We start from the raw sequence: 14659 nt of genomic DNA, 5'->3' as shown, positions 1-14659 counted from the left end.
ATGTGCAATAAAATCAATAATGGCAGTATTAATAATGTCTTTTTTTTTCTTTTTTTTCTTTTTTTTGGCCTCTGGCATCAGAAAAGAGGAACACTTGTTGACGCCTCAGCTATTTGCATGGAGTGATGTCATCACTGACTCACACAAGCTGTTGACAAAGTCCCCTGGCCAGCCGAGGATGACACTGACATAATGGCATGACCTATGGTGAGGATGCTGGCTGGAATGAGTGGGGAGACGGTGAAATGTGTCGTCGCTGTAGGGACACTCACACGCACAAACACACACAAACTGGTAGGCATGTGGTTTTTGGAATGATGGCAGGGGCGGGTCACATTTGAAGTTATTCTAGGAGTAGGTCATGATGACTACTTATCTCAGGGGACTGTTGAACTCTTCATTGAGAAGAGGCTATAAAGGACAGCTGACTACACCCTGGGCCTTCTTGGTTTGACAGTGCTGTACTGGTAGGCAAGCATGGGATGAAAAGGTAAGATAATGGCAGCGAGATGTGGAGAAACAGCTAACTACTTGGCATCTGTTATCAGTCAGTTGGCACTGAGTGCGGCGTTGTGTTCTGTGTAATGGGTTTCAGCAAACTGCCTATGGGCCTTTTTTGTCAAAAAAAAAAAAGGCAGGTGCAAAGTTACAAAGGCAAACACTGCTCTCTAGTGGGGATACAGTATATAAACATAAAGACAAGGGGCATTTAAGAGCTTCAGCACTCACAAAATACAATCATCAAAAAAAAAAAAAAAAAATAACAAATGAAGAAATAAAGCAATTTTTGTGAAAATCTACAGATGTGTCATCCATAAGTTAATATAACATCAAATAGTATCTGTGTAGAGTTCAAAAAGAAAAAAATTAAACCGTACAATGGGACAAGTGTTGACAAAGCTTCTAAGTGATCTAGTTGGATCAAATATCATTAAGTATTCCCAATAGAGGGAACTGTAATACTGATCGCTGCATACTACAGCATTTGATGGTTGAGTATAATACCACATTTGGTAATATTACAAGCCTGTTTTCTAGTATTGTCTCGTCAGAGCCAGTAACATAGCAGAAACAACAGGATCAGTTAAACTGCTGAGTGCCATCAATATTCAGGAATTTAAACTACCATGAACATGAACAGCACTCTTTGTGTTTAAACAAATTCAAATTCTGATTTGCTATCAGATTAGATGAATGTTGATGGAGGGTCTGTAAATCACATAGTTATGGACCAGTGTCATCAGGACAACTAAAGTGTTCACAGACCATCTCAGCTACTGTATATCAGTAGGCATCCCCTCATATATTTTATGCCTTTGTTTTACAGGAGGCAGAGGTCGCATCTTCTCTCTCTAAGAGATTGTTTTATACTGGTCAACCCAGCAAGACTCTCTCCTCACAATGCATAGACTGCCCAAGGATCAACTTTTCATCTCTGCATAGTGTCTCTGCTCCCCTTGAGGGAAATTGAAAGGCAGGAGGGCAGAGTAGGGAATCACAGGCAATCAATTGTGAGGAATCAAACCTCAGAACTGGTATGTTCCTGTGTACCGTATTTAGATTGGGCAGAGAGGTGGGGAGAAGGGTATACTATATTCCTGGCTGTCGGTCAAAAAAATAAAAACGCTCCTGAAGTCTGAGCCCCCGTCGGCCAGGTAACCCAAAACCTGGAGTGGGGAGTCAGCGTGGGATATGGGGAGAGGAACAATGTGGCTCTTTGTGCAAGCCGGGCAGAGAAAACAAACCGTTTCCCCTGGAAAGAGATCATGTTCAGGCTCCATCTGAGAAGACCACACAAGGCTGATCAGAGCCTTGTCTGCTGTGTGGAGCAAGGAGAGGAGGAGGAGGTGGAAGAGGAGGAAGAGGAGGAGGAGTGCATCTGGGCAGCCACACACACACACACACACACACACACACACACACACTTTAGGTTAATGTCAGACAGGGAGAAGATGTGAGATGCCCCATATCAAGCGCTCACTGAACACAACATAACACACTAGCCAGCAATACTCTTTGGTCCAAGACAAAATGTGTGACTGTGTTGTGTGTTCTTCCCCCATGTTGACTTGTGATAATATGGCCATCTGGATTGCTTCCTGGGTTGGCACCCTGCTGGTCTACAGGCAGAGCAACACTCTGGTGGGCTGACAGGCTGAAGGACAGGCTGGAGGGTGTTATCACTGGTGTTGTCCACAAGAGGGCGTGGCACTGAATCTGGCACCGCCATACAGTGTTAAACAGGGAGTCTGTTCATTAGTTGGAGTGGAGGGGAGAGCAAAAAAACAGAGAGAGGGAAAAAGAGAGCAGTGAGATGTTATAGATTCTTCATTTCCAGCATATCTTATATCAACCTCTCCTGCTCTGGACACTCATTCCTTAATCCACCCATTCTACATAAACACTGAAATGAGGCTTTTAGTCATGTCAACACTCAGATAACTGTTGCACAGGGCACAATCAAACCAAGAACATCTGGCCTATTTCTTTCTCACACACTAACACAGACTTTCATTCAAACACACATATTAAACGTAAACAGTCGTACACACACGCATGTAAGGGCTAAACCGGGGTTCTGTACTCCCTCTGTCCCATTGCGTTTTAGTTTCAAACGCTCAGCGAATACCCATGTGGTGGAATCGGATTACACGAGGCTATAAAATATCCCAAATAAAGGCAAGGAAAACTGAGACGAAAAACGGGCTGTTTCCTGAGGTGAAGTCCTCCAGTTGGCTGCTCATTCTGTCAGAGTGGGAGGTTTTTTTTAAAGACTTTTAGCACTAGAGACAATAGAACAGCACAGTAATATTCGGCTCAGAGCACAGAGGTGGCAAGCTCAAGTCACCCACATACGACAGCCAGCTCCCATTACACACAACGCCGGGCCATAAATCCGTCTGCACAACACAAGCAGCATGTTGTGATTTCATATGTATTGGTTACTAAGGGGACGCATCAAACCACAACAAATGACAAGAGTAAAGTGGGAACTCATTTAGTGAAAGGGAATCATGTAATGCACAGGCATAAATCACCTGGGATATAAGATAAAGGTTTATGTTGTGCTTTCTGTATCAACAGCTATCATTTTTAAACACATTTAGTAAGGCCACCCTTGGCCTTTGGAGGAGAAAAGCAGGTCAGTTGAAATCTAAACCACCTCTGTAATATCAGCAGATTAATCTTAGGACATACAGTAAAATGGTAACATGATCTCATTATGGCATGATACCAGTGGGCAAGGACGGACGGGTGGTGTTACAACCATTTGGACAACCAATCGGACAAGTGAAATCAAGAGGGCCGTTGATTGGTCCAAATTAAGGAGGCTTTTCTGTTACACTCTAACAACAACATCTGGTTGGCAGGGGACAGTGGTGGTGAGTGGAGTGAAGGAAAAGGAGGGAAAGGGGTGAGGAAAGTGCTAAAAAAAAAAAGCCAAAGCCAGAATAGGGTGTCACTATGACATGTGTAATCGGATCACTTGGGTTCGCCCCTATGTTTTCTAATGAAACCCCAGAGCTTTATCAAAGCTGAGGGCTGGCTCTCTCATACTAACAGCGCCTTATAGTCTGCCTGACAATCACTTCTGTTTCTAAATCTTGAAAAATGTTTTCACTACCTGACTTTTCATACCTTAAGAAGCAAGAGTTTGACTTTGGCCTCACACTAGTCAACTTTGCTGGATCTATCTCTTACACAGGGTGTCAGGTTGTACAGGCACTTCTTTAACCTCAAGGTCAGTTTTGATTCAGCAGCAGCCATCTGTCCTTGTCCCAGACACTGAACCCACTACCTCCTCGTACATTGCAAACTGCCTTGGATTAAAGCATGGGCTAATTGGTTTAAATGTAAAAATCTCACCCTTACCACCCTCTTAAACAGACACACACTCACATATCTTGGCAAAACAGGCTGACATGCAAACAAAGCATTGTGCCTGTCAGGTTGTGGTGAAGTGATCACCTTTCTCACTGCCTGTGCCCTCCACCTCCTTCCCCTATTGTAACCTTAGAGCCCTGAGGAGTGCCAGGTTACTGGGATTTTCTCTCTTTGGCGCCATGATGTTTAGTGACCATGCGCATACTGTGAGACCTGTGATTAAGCTTGCCCTCTGTATGTTTGAATGTGTGTATATGCACATTTTCCAAACCTTGGTCTGAATTGCATTAAGACCAAGGATTGGACATTGGACACAGACATTATTGCTGGTTTTTAAATTAACCAACTTGGAATACCACATGGGAGGGGTTTGCCACATAGAACAATGCAATGGGGTTTATAAGTTTTATGCAAATACAGTTACAGTCAACTCAGCACATTATTCAATATTTTACCGACGCTGAATTGCTCTGATGCAGTTAACCCCTCCATTTGGTGGTTGTGGAGAGTTTTCTGTACATGTATGTCTGTAAGATAAGGTGGTAGTTCTCTAGCTCACAGCTAATGATACCAATAGTATCTATATATTTGTCTTGCCTTGTAATAGAATCTCTCACCTCCATCCTCTACTTATTCTGATCGCGGATTCGTAGGCATCGCCTCTTCAGAGCTGGCTCCATGTCTCCAGCGCTGGGCGTATTAGCAGGGCTCCGCAGGCTACCCTTGTCCCTGAGTTTGGGCAAGAGCAGCGGGGTGGTGGTCCCACCTGTCTTTGGCGCTGTGGGCAGAGCATAGGCATGGTCCTCATCAGGAACATGGGGGTCCTCTCCTACCTCCCCAACCACTGCTAAGGGCTCTTCGGTCGGACTGATTGGACCCTCCACCCGTACTGGGCCAACAATAGAGCACTTGTTCTCTTTGATAGCCTCCAGCTCACTGAGTGCAGGGTCAGGTGGTGGTGCTGGTACTGTCTGGGGTATGGGGGAGTCTGGACTGGCAGGTGTGGATGATGAGGACATTCCATTTGGACCATGGTCCTGAGGTTTCAGGGCAGAAGATGTGGTATCATATGGATTGTTGCTCCCAGGAGGGCTTGGTGGGGTATGTGACAGTGGAGTGTAGGAGTCCTGATGGTGGTATACAGTGTCATGAGAAGGGGACTGTGGTAGAGGAGGGGTGGGTCTGATGATGTCATTGAACCCTGATCTGGTACCCTGCCCAGTTCCTGATGACCTGAGCCCTGAAACATCCACAACTGCATTGGCACTGGGCTCCAGCTTCACTTGGGTCCTTTGAAGTACCCTTTGTATGACTTGTCGTTCTGACTGCTGCTGCTGTTTATAGTCTGTCAGCCCATCCAACCCTGGGACTGAGCAGGGAGATGCGTTGTACTGTGCCCTGGGGGAGGATGCTCCGCTGTGGGGTGTGGATATTGGTGATGGGAACGGCCTCTCTGATTTAACCCAATCTGTGTCCCTGGCACTGGGGTCACTGGGTGAGGGGAGACCCTGAGTTCCACTGAATTTGTTGGCTGCAAATCGGCCATCCCCTTCAGGGATCCCTGGAGATGGAAGCCTGGTAGCTATGGATCTACCCCTGTCTGCCCCCTCTGGCACAGGCTGTATAACTCCACTGTGAGCTGGGGTTTCTAGGTTTGCCTTAGAGGGGACTGGAATGGGGATAGGAATGGGTATGGGGACAGGCAGGGGAACAATAATGGGGTAAGGCACCAGGACAGTGGGCTGGGGCAAGAGCGGGCTAAAGGAAGGAATACCAAAGTTCATCATAGGAGGCATTGGGACAGGGCCTCTGTGCATCATGTTAAGGGGAGGGGAATGCAAGCCAGGGAAGTAGGCTCCCGGGAAAGGATGCATCATCCCAGGGGGATTCATGGAGGAGGAGGTGGGGGGCTGCAGGTGAGGAGAGTGAGGAGGTCTGTGGATAGGGCTAGAAGGGGGGCCTGGGTGTCTGGGAGGGTGGGCAAGGGGACTTCTGAGGCCCTGAGCATGAAGAGGAGGTCTGATGAAGGGCATGTGGATTTGAGGTACTGGCTGATGTTCCAAAGGGGGGCGTGGAGGAGGATGATGAATAGGAACAGTGTGGGATGACATCTCTACAGCAGACGGAGGCAGAGGTGGCTGGATGGGCCTATCAAGGGTCCTTAGCCCAGAGACAGTGACCTTAGAAGAGGAAGAAGATGATGCCTCTGAAGGGGAGATGGAGGTGGATTCTGCTGATCCATGGATTGGCGTGGGGCCTTTAGGGGAAAGGTTTCTGTGACGAGCTTCTCCTGTACTAGTGCTGCTGTTCCAAGACTCTGGGGTGAGTAGCTTTTGCCCTCCCACACTGCTCTCCGGCCTTCCCTCCTGGCTGGTTCTGCCTGGACTGGAGCTGGTGAGAGCTGCACGTGCTTCTCGGTAGAAAACATCCATCTTGTATTGATTAAGACACTTAGTGCTGCAGAACTGGAGCCTCTCTTCACCAGATCCGAAGTCCAAGTATTCTTTAGTGTGGCGGACATGCTTGCACCAATCACATACCTGTGGCACAGGGGAGAGAGACTGTGGAGGGTCATTGAGGTGATAGTCAATGATGAGAATCTTTCATACAAATATACAGGCTAATTTCATCCCAGCACTTTTAAGGTAAAAAGACAGTCTACATACACAACAAGGTTGTTTTAAATCTTGTAATGTCAAATCGTAGTTATATTAATAGTTTAATTAACAATAACAAACAATAGATTCATGAATAGTATCCTCTTACTCTAACATTACTGTTTATCTTCAAAACCAGTCTGGGCGAGTCCTCTGTATGGGGGTCCTGGGGGGATCTCTCACCATGGAGGTCTTCATCTCTGGCCTGACAGGGGAAAACCACAATGTTACATATGTGACATGAACTGCTGTGAAGCAGTTAGTTAGACCTGAGTTCATACTACTTTTGATGGATTAGTTCTACAATTCTTGAGGACATAGCTGCAGTTGCTTTACATCAGAACACTTAACTGGAATTAATCTGTGGTCATTAGACCAAATTTGAGAGTCTTGCATAACAAGTGCAAAAATAGCTTCAAATGAATTGCCTTGTCATCAAGGTTAGCAGTTTGAACTTCATGCATGGTACCAAATCCCAAAGGTCATTATAACAAAGGGAAATCACTGTGTTGTGAAATAGATATGATTGTACAACCAAGTGAGGAGATAATACAGGTGATGTATTGTCATATTATTAATGGCCTTGCCAGTATTAATATAGGAAATTCCTCTTGATTCGTGTAAGCTGATCTGCTATGGATCTGAGTGCTCCCCCATCTCTGTGACCCATTGAGTCGTGTTGAGTTACGAAACATGAGGCAGCTGAAGGTAAGGTATGCACTGAAAGTGGACACCTCGCCCCAGGCCTCCTGGCCTTCCTCTCAGACAAGCAGTGACAGGCAAACAGCACTGCTTTCCTCCCCGCCTCTGAAAAACTAGAGGGCTTGTTGCGCGCAGTCTGTTCAGCCCTCCTTTTTGTCTCTGTTGTCGTGTGAATAAACCCATCACAGTATAAACAACAGTGAAGTTGAAAGGCGATATAGCTCCTTGTCACCCCGCACCTCTAAATAGGCTATATCCATGTCGTAATGGATGGTGAAAAATCATGGCAGTGTGCATCAGAGCAGTTCTCTGTGGTTACTGCTTTCCTGTCCCCCAGACCAAAGCCACTTAATGGCCAGCCCCTCCTCCATTAACGCGAAACTGATACCAAGTGTCCTCTACAAACTTTGACCTCCCTCACACCATTCCTATAGCATACTTATTCCTCTATAATAAGTTGAAAGTGTGTTCTCAGAGACTCCCCTTTTTAAACTCCTGTTAATCGATACATCCATCATGACCTCACAAGTCAATATTTTAACAAATTATTTGTATTATATATCCAACAAGCATTTCAGACCACTTCACTGTATTTCAATTAAGCTCAGCAACTGTTGGTATACAAAAGTGCATGCTTCAAATCCACCATGATATATGGTCAAGTTAGGCCAAGTTGCTAGTAAACTGTGGTTCTCTTCTGGGTTACTGAAGTCCTCTGTAAAGAAAATAAACTATTCTGTTAAATCCTATTCCCCACAACTTTGATACATACAAAATATACATAAATACATTTCCATATGTACTCTATAGCGAAAAAGAAAATACTATTCAGACAAGTTTAAAGACGCTGCTAGCAACATGACATCTATGAGGGACATCATCAATCAAATACTATATTAAGAAAAGGCTCCTGTGAAAGTTCCATCTTAATTTACTGATGGTGACATTTCATTTACTAACCCTTCTAATAAAGCAAATGGATTCAATGACTTATTTGCCATTGTTGGTAGCACTCTTGAAAAATGAATGTCCAATAGATAAGATTTACTGGTTATTTCCCCTCTTTGTATAGAATTGAACCCCCTACATACAGAGTGTTTGATATCATTGTTATCCCCAATAACTGCAGCAGGTCATGATGAAATTAAGGCCAATTTTTTATAGAAGTGGCATCTTCAATTATTTTCCTCCCAGTCTCTTTAAAGATTGGGGATGTGCCAAAAGACCTGGAAGTCACAAAGGTTTACTAATTACATTTTACAATTTCTATTTTACCGTGCCTCACCAATGATATGGAAAAGATAGTCTACACAAGAGTGTTAAAACACCTGAACGATAACAATATCCTTTGTAAAACACCAAAAAACCATATGGATTTCAATAGAACCACTGAACATACAAGACTCTCCTAGAACTTATGGACAAAATCACCACAGATTTGGACAATAATGTGTTCGCAATTGGTATACTGGAATACTGCTTTTGGATGGTATGTGGATTTATATTAGGCTTTTAACAAAGCTATATTGCGGAGTGACTCAAGGATCTATTCTTGGGCCACTACTATTTGTCATCTATATAAATAATTTTGCTTGGATGTCATTCGGCATTGCCCATTCTGATTGCTGATGATACCAATATAATCATATTATGAGTTTATGTGTTTTGTGTTTGTGTGTTTACGTTTGTTTTATTTATCATTATTATTACTATCACTACTAACTATTTTTCCTCTTCATCTCATTACGTTGACAAAACATCTCTTGCACAATCCCTGCTGTTTGTCTTTATATCATTTTGCTTTTATTACTTTTAAGAAGAACTTTACTAAGAAGTTTACAAGCCAGAAACCACTTGAAGCCTGGGTCTTCAGTGTATGCATGATGACACAGCTTGTATTAACTCTGTCGGTATACAGTACCTGTAATGTGCATACATATGCTTGTGTGTGTGACAATATATGGATTATTTCCAACATCCTAAACATAATTTATTTGTAGCTGTATTTTAACATTATCCATTACCAGTACAACAAGTGTGTAATAGTTCACTGTGATGATAGTATGTACTGTACTTACCTTATTGCGTTTGAAGTAGGCCCGTCTGCAGGCAGCAAAACACTTCTCACTGCAGAAGCTCTTGAGCTCTGAGCCCATACATAGTGAATAGCGTTTTACACCTTCCTTCTGGCACCAAACACACACTATCTGCACATTCTGTACATCCTCCACTGCAGTGGAAAAAGCAGAAGAGAGGTGGAGAGCGATTAACGACTGCAAACTGCTAAGGTATTACTACCTATCTCTGATGCAACAACTCATTCTGTCAGGGTTAAGACTCAGGGTGTCAGGGTGAGACGGGAGCTGGTTATATAGGATTTTAACAGTCATATTAAAAATCTTTATCTCTAAATATCTGTGAACAGCTACAGTTTTGCTTTTCAATTGACTAATTATATACAGCAACTCTTTCTTCTTAACAGAACTCAACAGACTGGACCCTTAGCCAATTATTGATCAAGTATTTGTTTGAATAATGTCAATATATTAAGGATTCATAGGATCCTAGCCTAGACTTTAAAAGCGCCAAAGCTTCCAGTAAGATACCGTGAATTAATCAAAGGAGAAATATTCTTTCAGCAACTTGCAATATCTTGCAGTGTGAAATCAATGTCATTTCCAAACAAAATTATCTCAGATGTCTCAGAGTATTGTTATTTACAGCAAAAATAAATCAGTTTTCACTTAACACACAAGTTAAATCACTTCATTTCTAGCTTTGATACTATATATAGAAGTAGAAGTGACAAATATAACCCAAAGTTATTGAATGCTACGTGACATGTCATGTAATTGCGAAGCCTTTTTAACAGTTTACAGGGTTTTCATGACTGCTGAGGAGCCACCTCTTCTATCAGCAACAGTTGACTCCACACACAATAATTTATCATACTGCATAGACCTTGCAAGAATATCATCATTTGTAGGTCCATAGGATGCTACCTGCTGATGGCTTTATGAGGGGGACAATGACAGGTGCACTCTTGTGCTCCTTGGGGGTGTTCAGGGATGAACATGTTGAGGAGGAGGAGGGTGAAGAGGAGGGGACACTAGAGGACTCTCTTGCTCCACTCTTCATAGCCAGGACTGAGTGACTGACTTTGGTGTCCAGGCTCTTAGGTTTTGGCAATGAGTTTTCTGAAAGACATAAACATCAAATACTGTGAGGAGGAAAATTCTGATAGTGATTCATGATACTGTAACATCTTTAAACCTGTAACAATGCCTGACACTCATTCTTAGTACAAATGTGATGGGAAACAATAGATGTGTCTGAATGAATGAAACTTGAGAAGTTACAACTCCAAGAGGGAGTAAGTCTAGCAAAATTGTACAGTGACTCATTGTTTGCTCAAAAACCTGCAGAGCTTGTCAATGGTATAAATTCAAGAAGACTGTGAACTGTTAGCACCTGCCCTCACCTTTTAGCACTGACACATGCTGACGCCTTTCTCTGTAGTTTCTGATCTCGTTGGCCTCAGATTCTCTTAGATCTACCTTGTCATAGCCGTACCATCCCAGGAGTTCATTCATGGTGCTTTCTGCAAACGTCTGCATGAGAAAAAGAGCAAGAGAAATCTCTGATTAATGTTCTATGTAAAGAGATAGGATAACTGAGCCATAGGCTGCTTGCAAATGGGAAATTGTGACCGTACATCTTAGGGTTGTTGGTGGAACTTTTTATCCTATGTTAAACATAATCAGACCTTCCTACACTGAATCAATGAGAGGGATTCTTTCTCAGCCCCAGCCCTGTTGAAGAAATGAATACGGGCACAGTGGAGTACAGTATGACGCTTTTTCCATGATGTATTCAAGTTGTTTACTCTTGCTAAATCTGAGACGGAAAGGTTTAAAACCTAACACCAGTGTGAAATCTATGAATCATCCTTTGTTTATCTCTTCTAATTGGAAAAAAGAGGGAGAAAAGAAAACTGTTCTCCGCAGATGGGATGTGTGGTCCCTTTTTTTTATTACGACCAGATGAAAAAAAAACAAAAAAAAACACAAAGGTCTCTCTCTTTATCCACCCACCTCTCTCTGTGGCTTTGGGAGAACTGGATTGGAGGAGAAACTTGATCCGGAACGGGCAGAAATCAGAGCGGGACACCCTACACCACAGCGAGGTCCCACGGTTCTCGGAAATGCCCCGCTCCTCTCCCTTCTTCTCCCTCCAATGTCCACCACTCTCTCTTTCTCCAGCTTTCCCTGTCCCTCCCCTTGCCTCTCTTTCTCTCTTCTGCCCCCCCCTCCTTCCATCCTCCCATCTTCACCATCCTCCCCTCCACCCTAGCACCTTCCAGCCCTGACACCCGACACAGCACTGCCTCTCAGGTTTCACCCTTTTCCAGCACAGCCAGTCTGCTGTGGTGGTGTTGTAGTGCTGTAGTACTGACTGCACATTCTTTCCCCTGCTTTCCTCACTCCGACCTCTGCTCTGCACTAGGGCCTCAAAGAAATGGATCTCTCCCTTGCTTGCTCACTTTCTGCTGTGTGTGTGCGTCTGGGAGAGTGTGTGGGTGAGTGCAAGCAGTCGTATCATATCCAGCTAAATATGCCTAAAGATGATTAAAGTTAAGTATCCGGTGTCTGGAGCTGCGCTCGGGTCTGACGTGGAGGGAGTAGGTCCGAATGTGGTGTTGAAACAGATGTATTACAGAGACAACACTGGGCTGGACCTCAGCTGAGTTAGAAACCAATATGCTTGCCTTTCAGTCTGTCTTTCTTCTTGCTGTTTCTCCTTTGCCCTTTCATCATTTGACTTATTTAAAAGGTGTGCATCTCTAGGATTTGACTCTACTACAATTTAAGTCCTGTTTGGCAGATTCTTGAATGTTTCACATCATGTCAACTCTCCCATATGCACATAGCTCAGGGTCATTTAGTCTCTCTGTTTTCTTGTTAACGAAAGACGGCGATTTTTTTTTTCACCCAACCCCTCCATTTCCCACAATGTTGTTTTTGTTTCTTTTTGGCAGTTCAGACAAACATCTGCTTTGTGAGAGTGACAAGCCATATCCCAAACCACAGAGAGAGTTGCAGCCAAAGGCAACAAACCGGGGCCGACCCTGAGATTCAGCCCAGGCAGCCTTACATCAAGCGGGGATAGCGTTTCACATGTTTTGATTAAAATTAGTTAAGTTGTAACACAACACCTCTCCTGGATATCAAAACGCTACAATCCAAACCACTTACACAAAAAGAGCACATTTCCTCTCTCACGAGAAGGCCAGAATCTCCCCCCGAAAAACTGCTTGTCTTTTTAGATTTCTCAGCTCCTGCTTGAAGGAGACTTGGATATCCCTTACCACCACAGTCAACAGTCTCAAATAGCCAGTGTCCAAACCCAAACAAAGCAGACAATCCAGGGATTAGTTTCCATGCAGTAATAGGCTCATAATGGTGGGAGGGAATCATGTCTGTTACTGTGATTTAACTTATTATTCCCTGTGCTGTGACTCTCCTTTAAAGCTGGGAACAGAGGGGCGATTCCTTAAAGAACATGCCTCAAGTGACCAGTTATTATCTTTGACCACTTTAGTTTGGTGTGATGTTTGCATCCTTTAATATTTTGTGATTGCAAACAGATTAGTATGTTTCTTAGAGTAAGGCTGAGGGAGGCTATTTAAAGAATATAAATGCCCTCTCTCTTTTGGAAGGCATGAGGGCAAGCCTCTGAGGTACAGCAAGTGTGCGCACCGCAGGAGCAGGGAAGAAGTGACGCACATCTGGATCTCCGCTGGACATTACAGTGTGTGCGTCCGGCCACAGCTGGCCTGACATGGCGTCACTAGAAGGCAAAGGCCAGCCTACTCTTCTCCACTGTTAACATCTATAATTAAAACGATCCCTGTCTCTTAGAGTGTGATTGTATGAAACATTTCCAGTTTAGATAGGGATATAAAATCATTAGTTAAATCTCTTCAAATGACCGGTGCTTTTAGTAAATTAGCAGAAAGAAATGCTTTCATAAGTTTTGACCTCTTACATAAAAGACACAAGGAGTGCATTCATTGAAAACAAACACAGTATGTGGCTGATTATTACCAGCATTGATTTGTGCGCAGTTGACTAGCTGCCCTGAGTAGGAAGACGAGTGCGTAAAGAAGTTATCTCACCGGTTAAACAGATTTAGCAGTGGCACACAAACTCAATCTCACCTTCATCTCCTGGTTTATCTCCCTCTTTACGGGATGCGCGGGTTTCCTGCTGCGTTTATTTTCCGGTGGTCTCCCTTTCTCCATTTCTGGCATAGTCCTGGTTTGGCTGGATCCAATTCGGATCAGTGTTGTGTGTCAGCTGGAAGGATTCAGGTGAGTAGCTCAGAGTGAAAGCTGTCACTCCCGGCGACAGCGGCTGTCATTCCCGGACGTCTGAGTCCCTCATCTGGGGCTTCACACCATACGAGTCCACTGAACATGCGTGCGCTCCAGGCTGGAGGCTCCGCCGCCGAACAGCTCTCACTCTCTCGTCTTCACTTTAGTCAAGCGTCTGTCGGTACGAAAGATATGTGTTCCGGTCAGCACCTTCAAAATAAACTGCTATTAGCGTGTTTTCCCTTAATGAAAAAGAAGGACAATTTATCAAATTAAGTCCAGTAATTAGAAACTAATTTAAGGAACTTTCACGTTCGGATGAAATTAAAGAAAATGTCAAATGGCGTAGCTTTAAGGATTTGAGGACTTTGTGCTACATAAAAACTCCAGAAACAAAACATGTATTAATAAATAGACTATAAATTATAATCCCAATACAATCTTATTTTCATCTCAACATGGTCTGATCACTGGAGTTTTAATAATCATGTAAGACTATTCTAACTACCAGCAAAAGCTGGTAAAAACGTTACTGGACTTAGTCACATACTGTCTTGCCTCTCTTGTAAATTATTTTGGATAGAAGTATCTGCCAAATGACTGTGACATGTAAATGGAGAATGGTTTAAATGTTGCATTTGTTTTATTATTCAGTGAGTGAGGGGAAAGTACTGAAAAGTGTCTGAGGTAATAGACTATTGTGCATAAAGAATACTACCATGCAAGTTTTGTTCCAGTTTTTTTGTGTACTTGAAGGTCGCTTCTCTGCAATTTACTAGACATGAAACCTGCTGTTATTATGAAAGCTATATGACCTGACTACCGGTCTAACTCCCCCTGTTTCTGTACAGCTTGATACTGCCCTCCTCGGCTAGAGAAGGGAGGGCCTTCTGATTTGATGTAACCCAACACCTGGCGCCCACCCCTCCCAAATCTCAACAGATACATTTCATAAGGAATGCAAAGACTGTGTTTTATCGGAGGGGACACAGTACAAACACTGTCCGTATACTCTTGTCTTAAAATAAAGAGATGAAAA

The 14659-nt window shown here is 43.6% G+C and overlaps 1 protein-coding gene across 1 annotated transcript; it reads right to left on the bottom strand.

The window, feature by feature from the left end:
• Positions 1 to 799: 799 nt before the first annotated feature.
• LOC133997612 (sine oculis-binding protein homolog) lies at positions 800 to 13569 on the bottom strand. The gene is made up of 7 exons (XM_062437277.1): positions 13465 to 13569; positions 10726 to 10855; positions 10247 to 10441; positions 9323 to 9474; positions 6652 to 6747; positions 4503 to 6425; positions 800 to 2249 (listed from the first exon to the last, which is right to left on the bottom strand). The coding sequence occupies exons 1-6, from the start codon at positions 13555 to 13557 to the stop codon at positions 4512 to 4514; spliced, it is 2580 nt and encodes an 859-aa protein (XP_062293261.1). The 5' UTR covers positions 13558 to 13569; the 3' UTR covers positions 800 to 2249; positions 4503 to 4511.
• Positions 13570 to 14659: the final 1090 nt, after the last annotated feature.

This window comes from Scomber scombrus, chromosome 17, assembly GCF_963691925.1.
Source record: "Scomber scombrus chromosome 17, fScoSco1.1, whole genome shotgun sequence".
Classification (NCBI taxonomy): Eukaryota; Metazoa; Chordata; class Actinopteri; order Scombriformes; family Scombridae; genus Scomber; species Scomber scombrus.
Note: the sequence above shows the minus strand (reverse complement) of the source record. Positions and strands in the feature narration are given on the sequence as shown.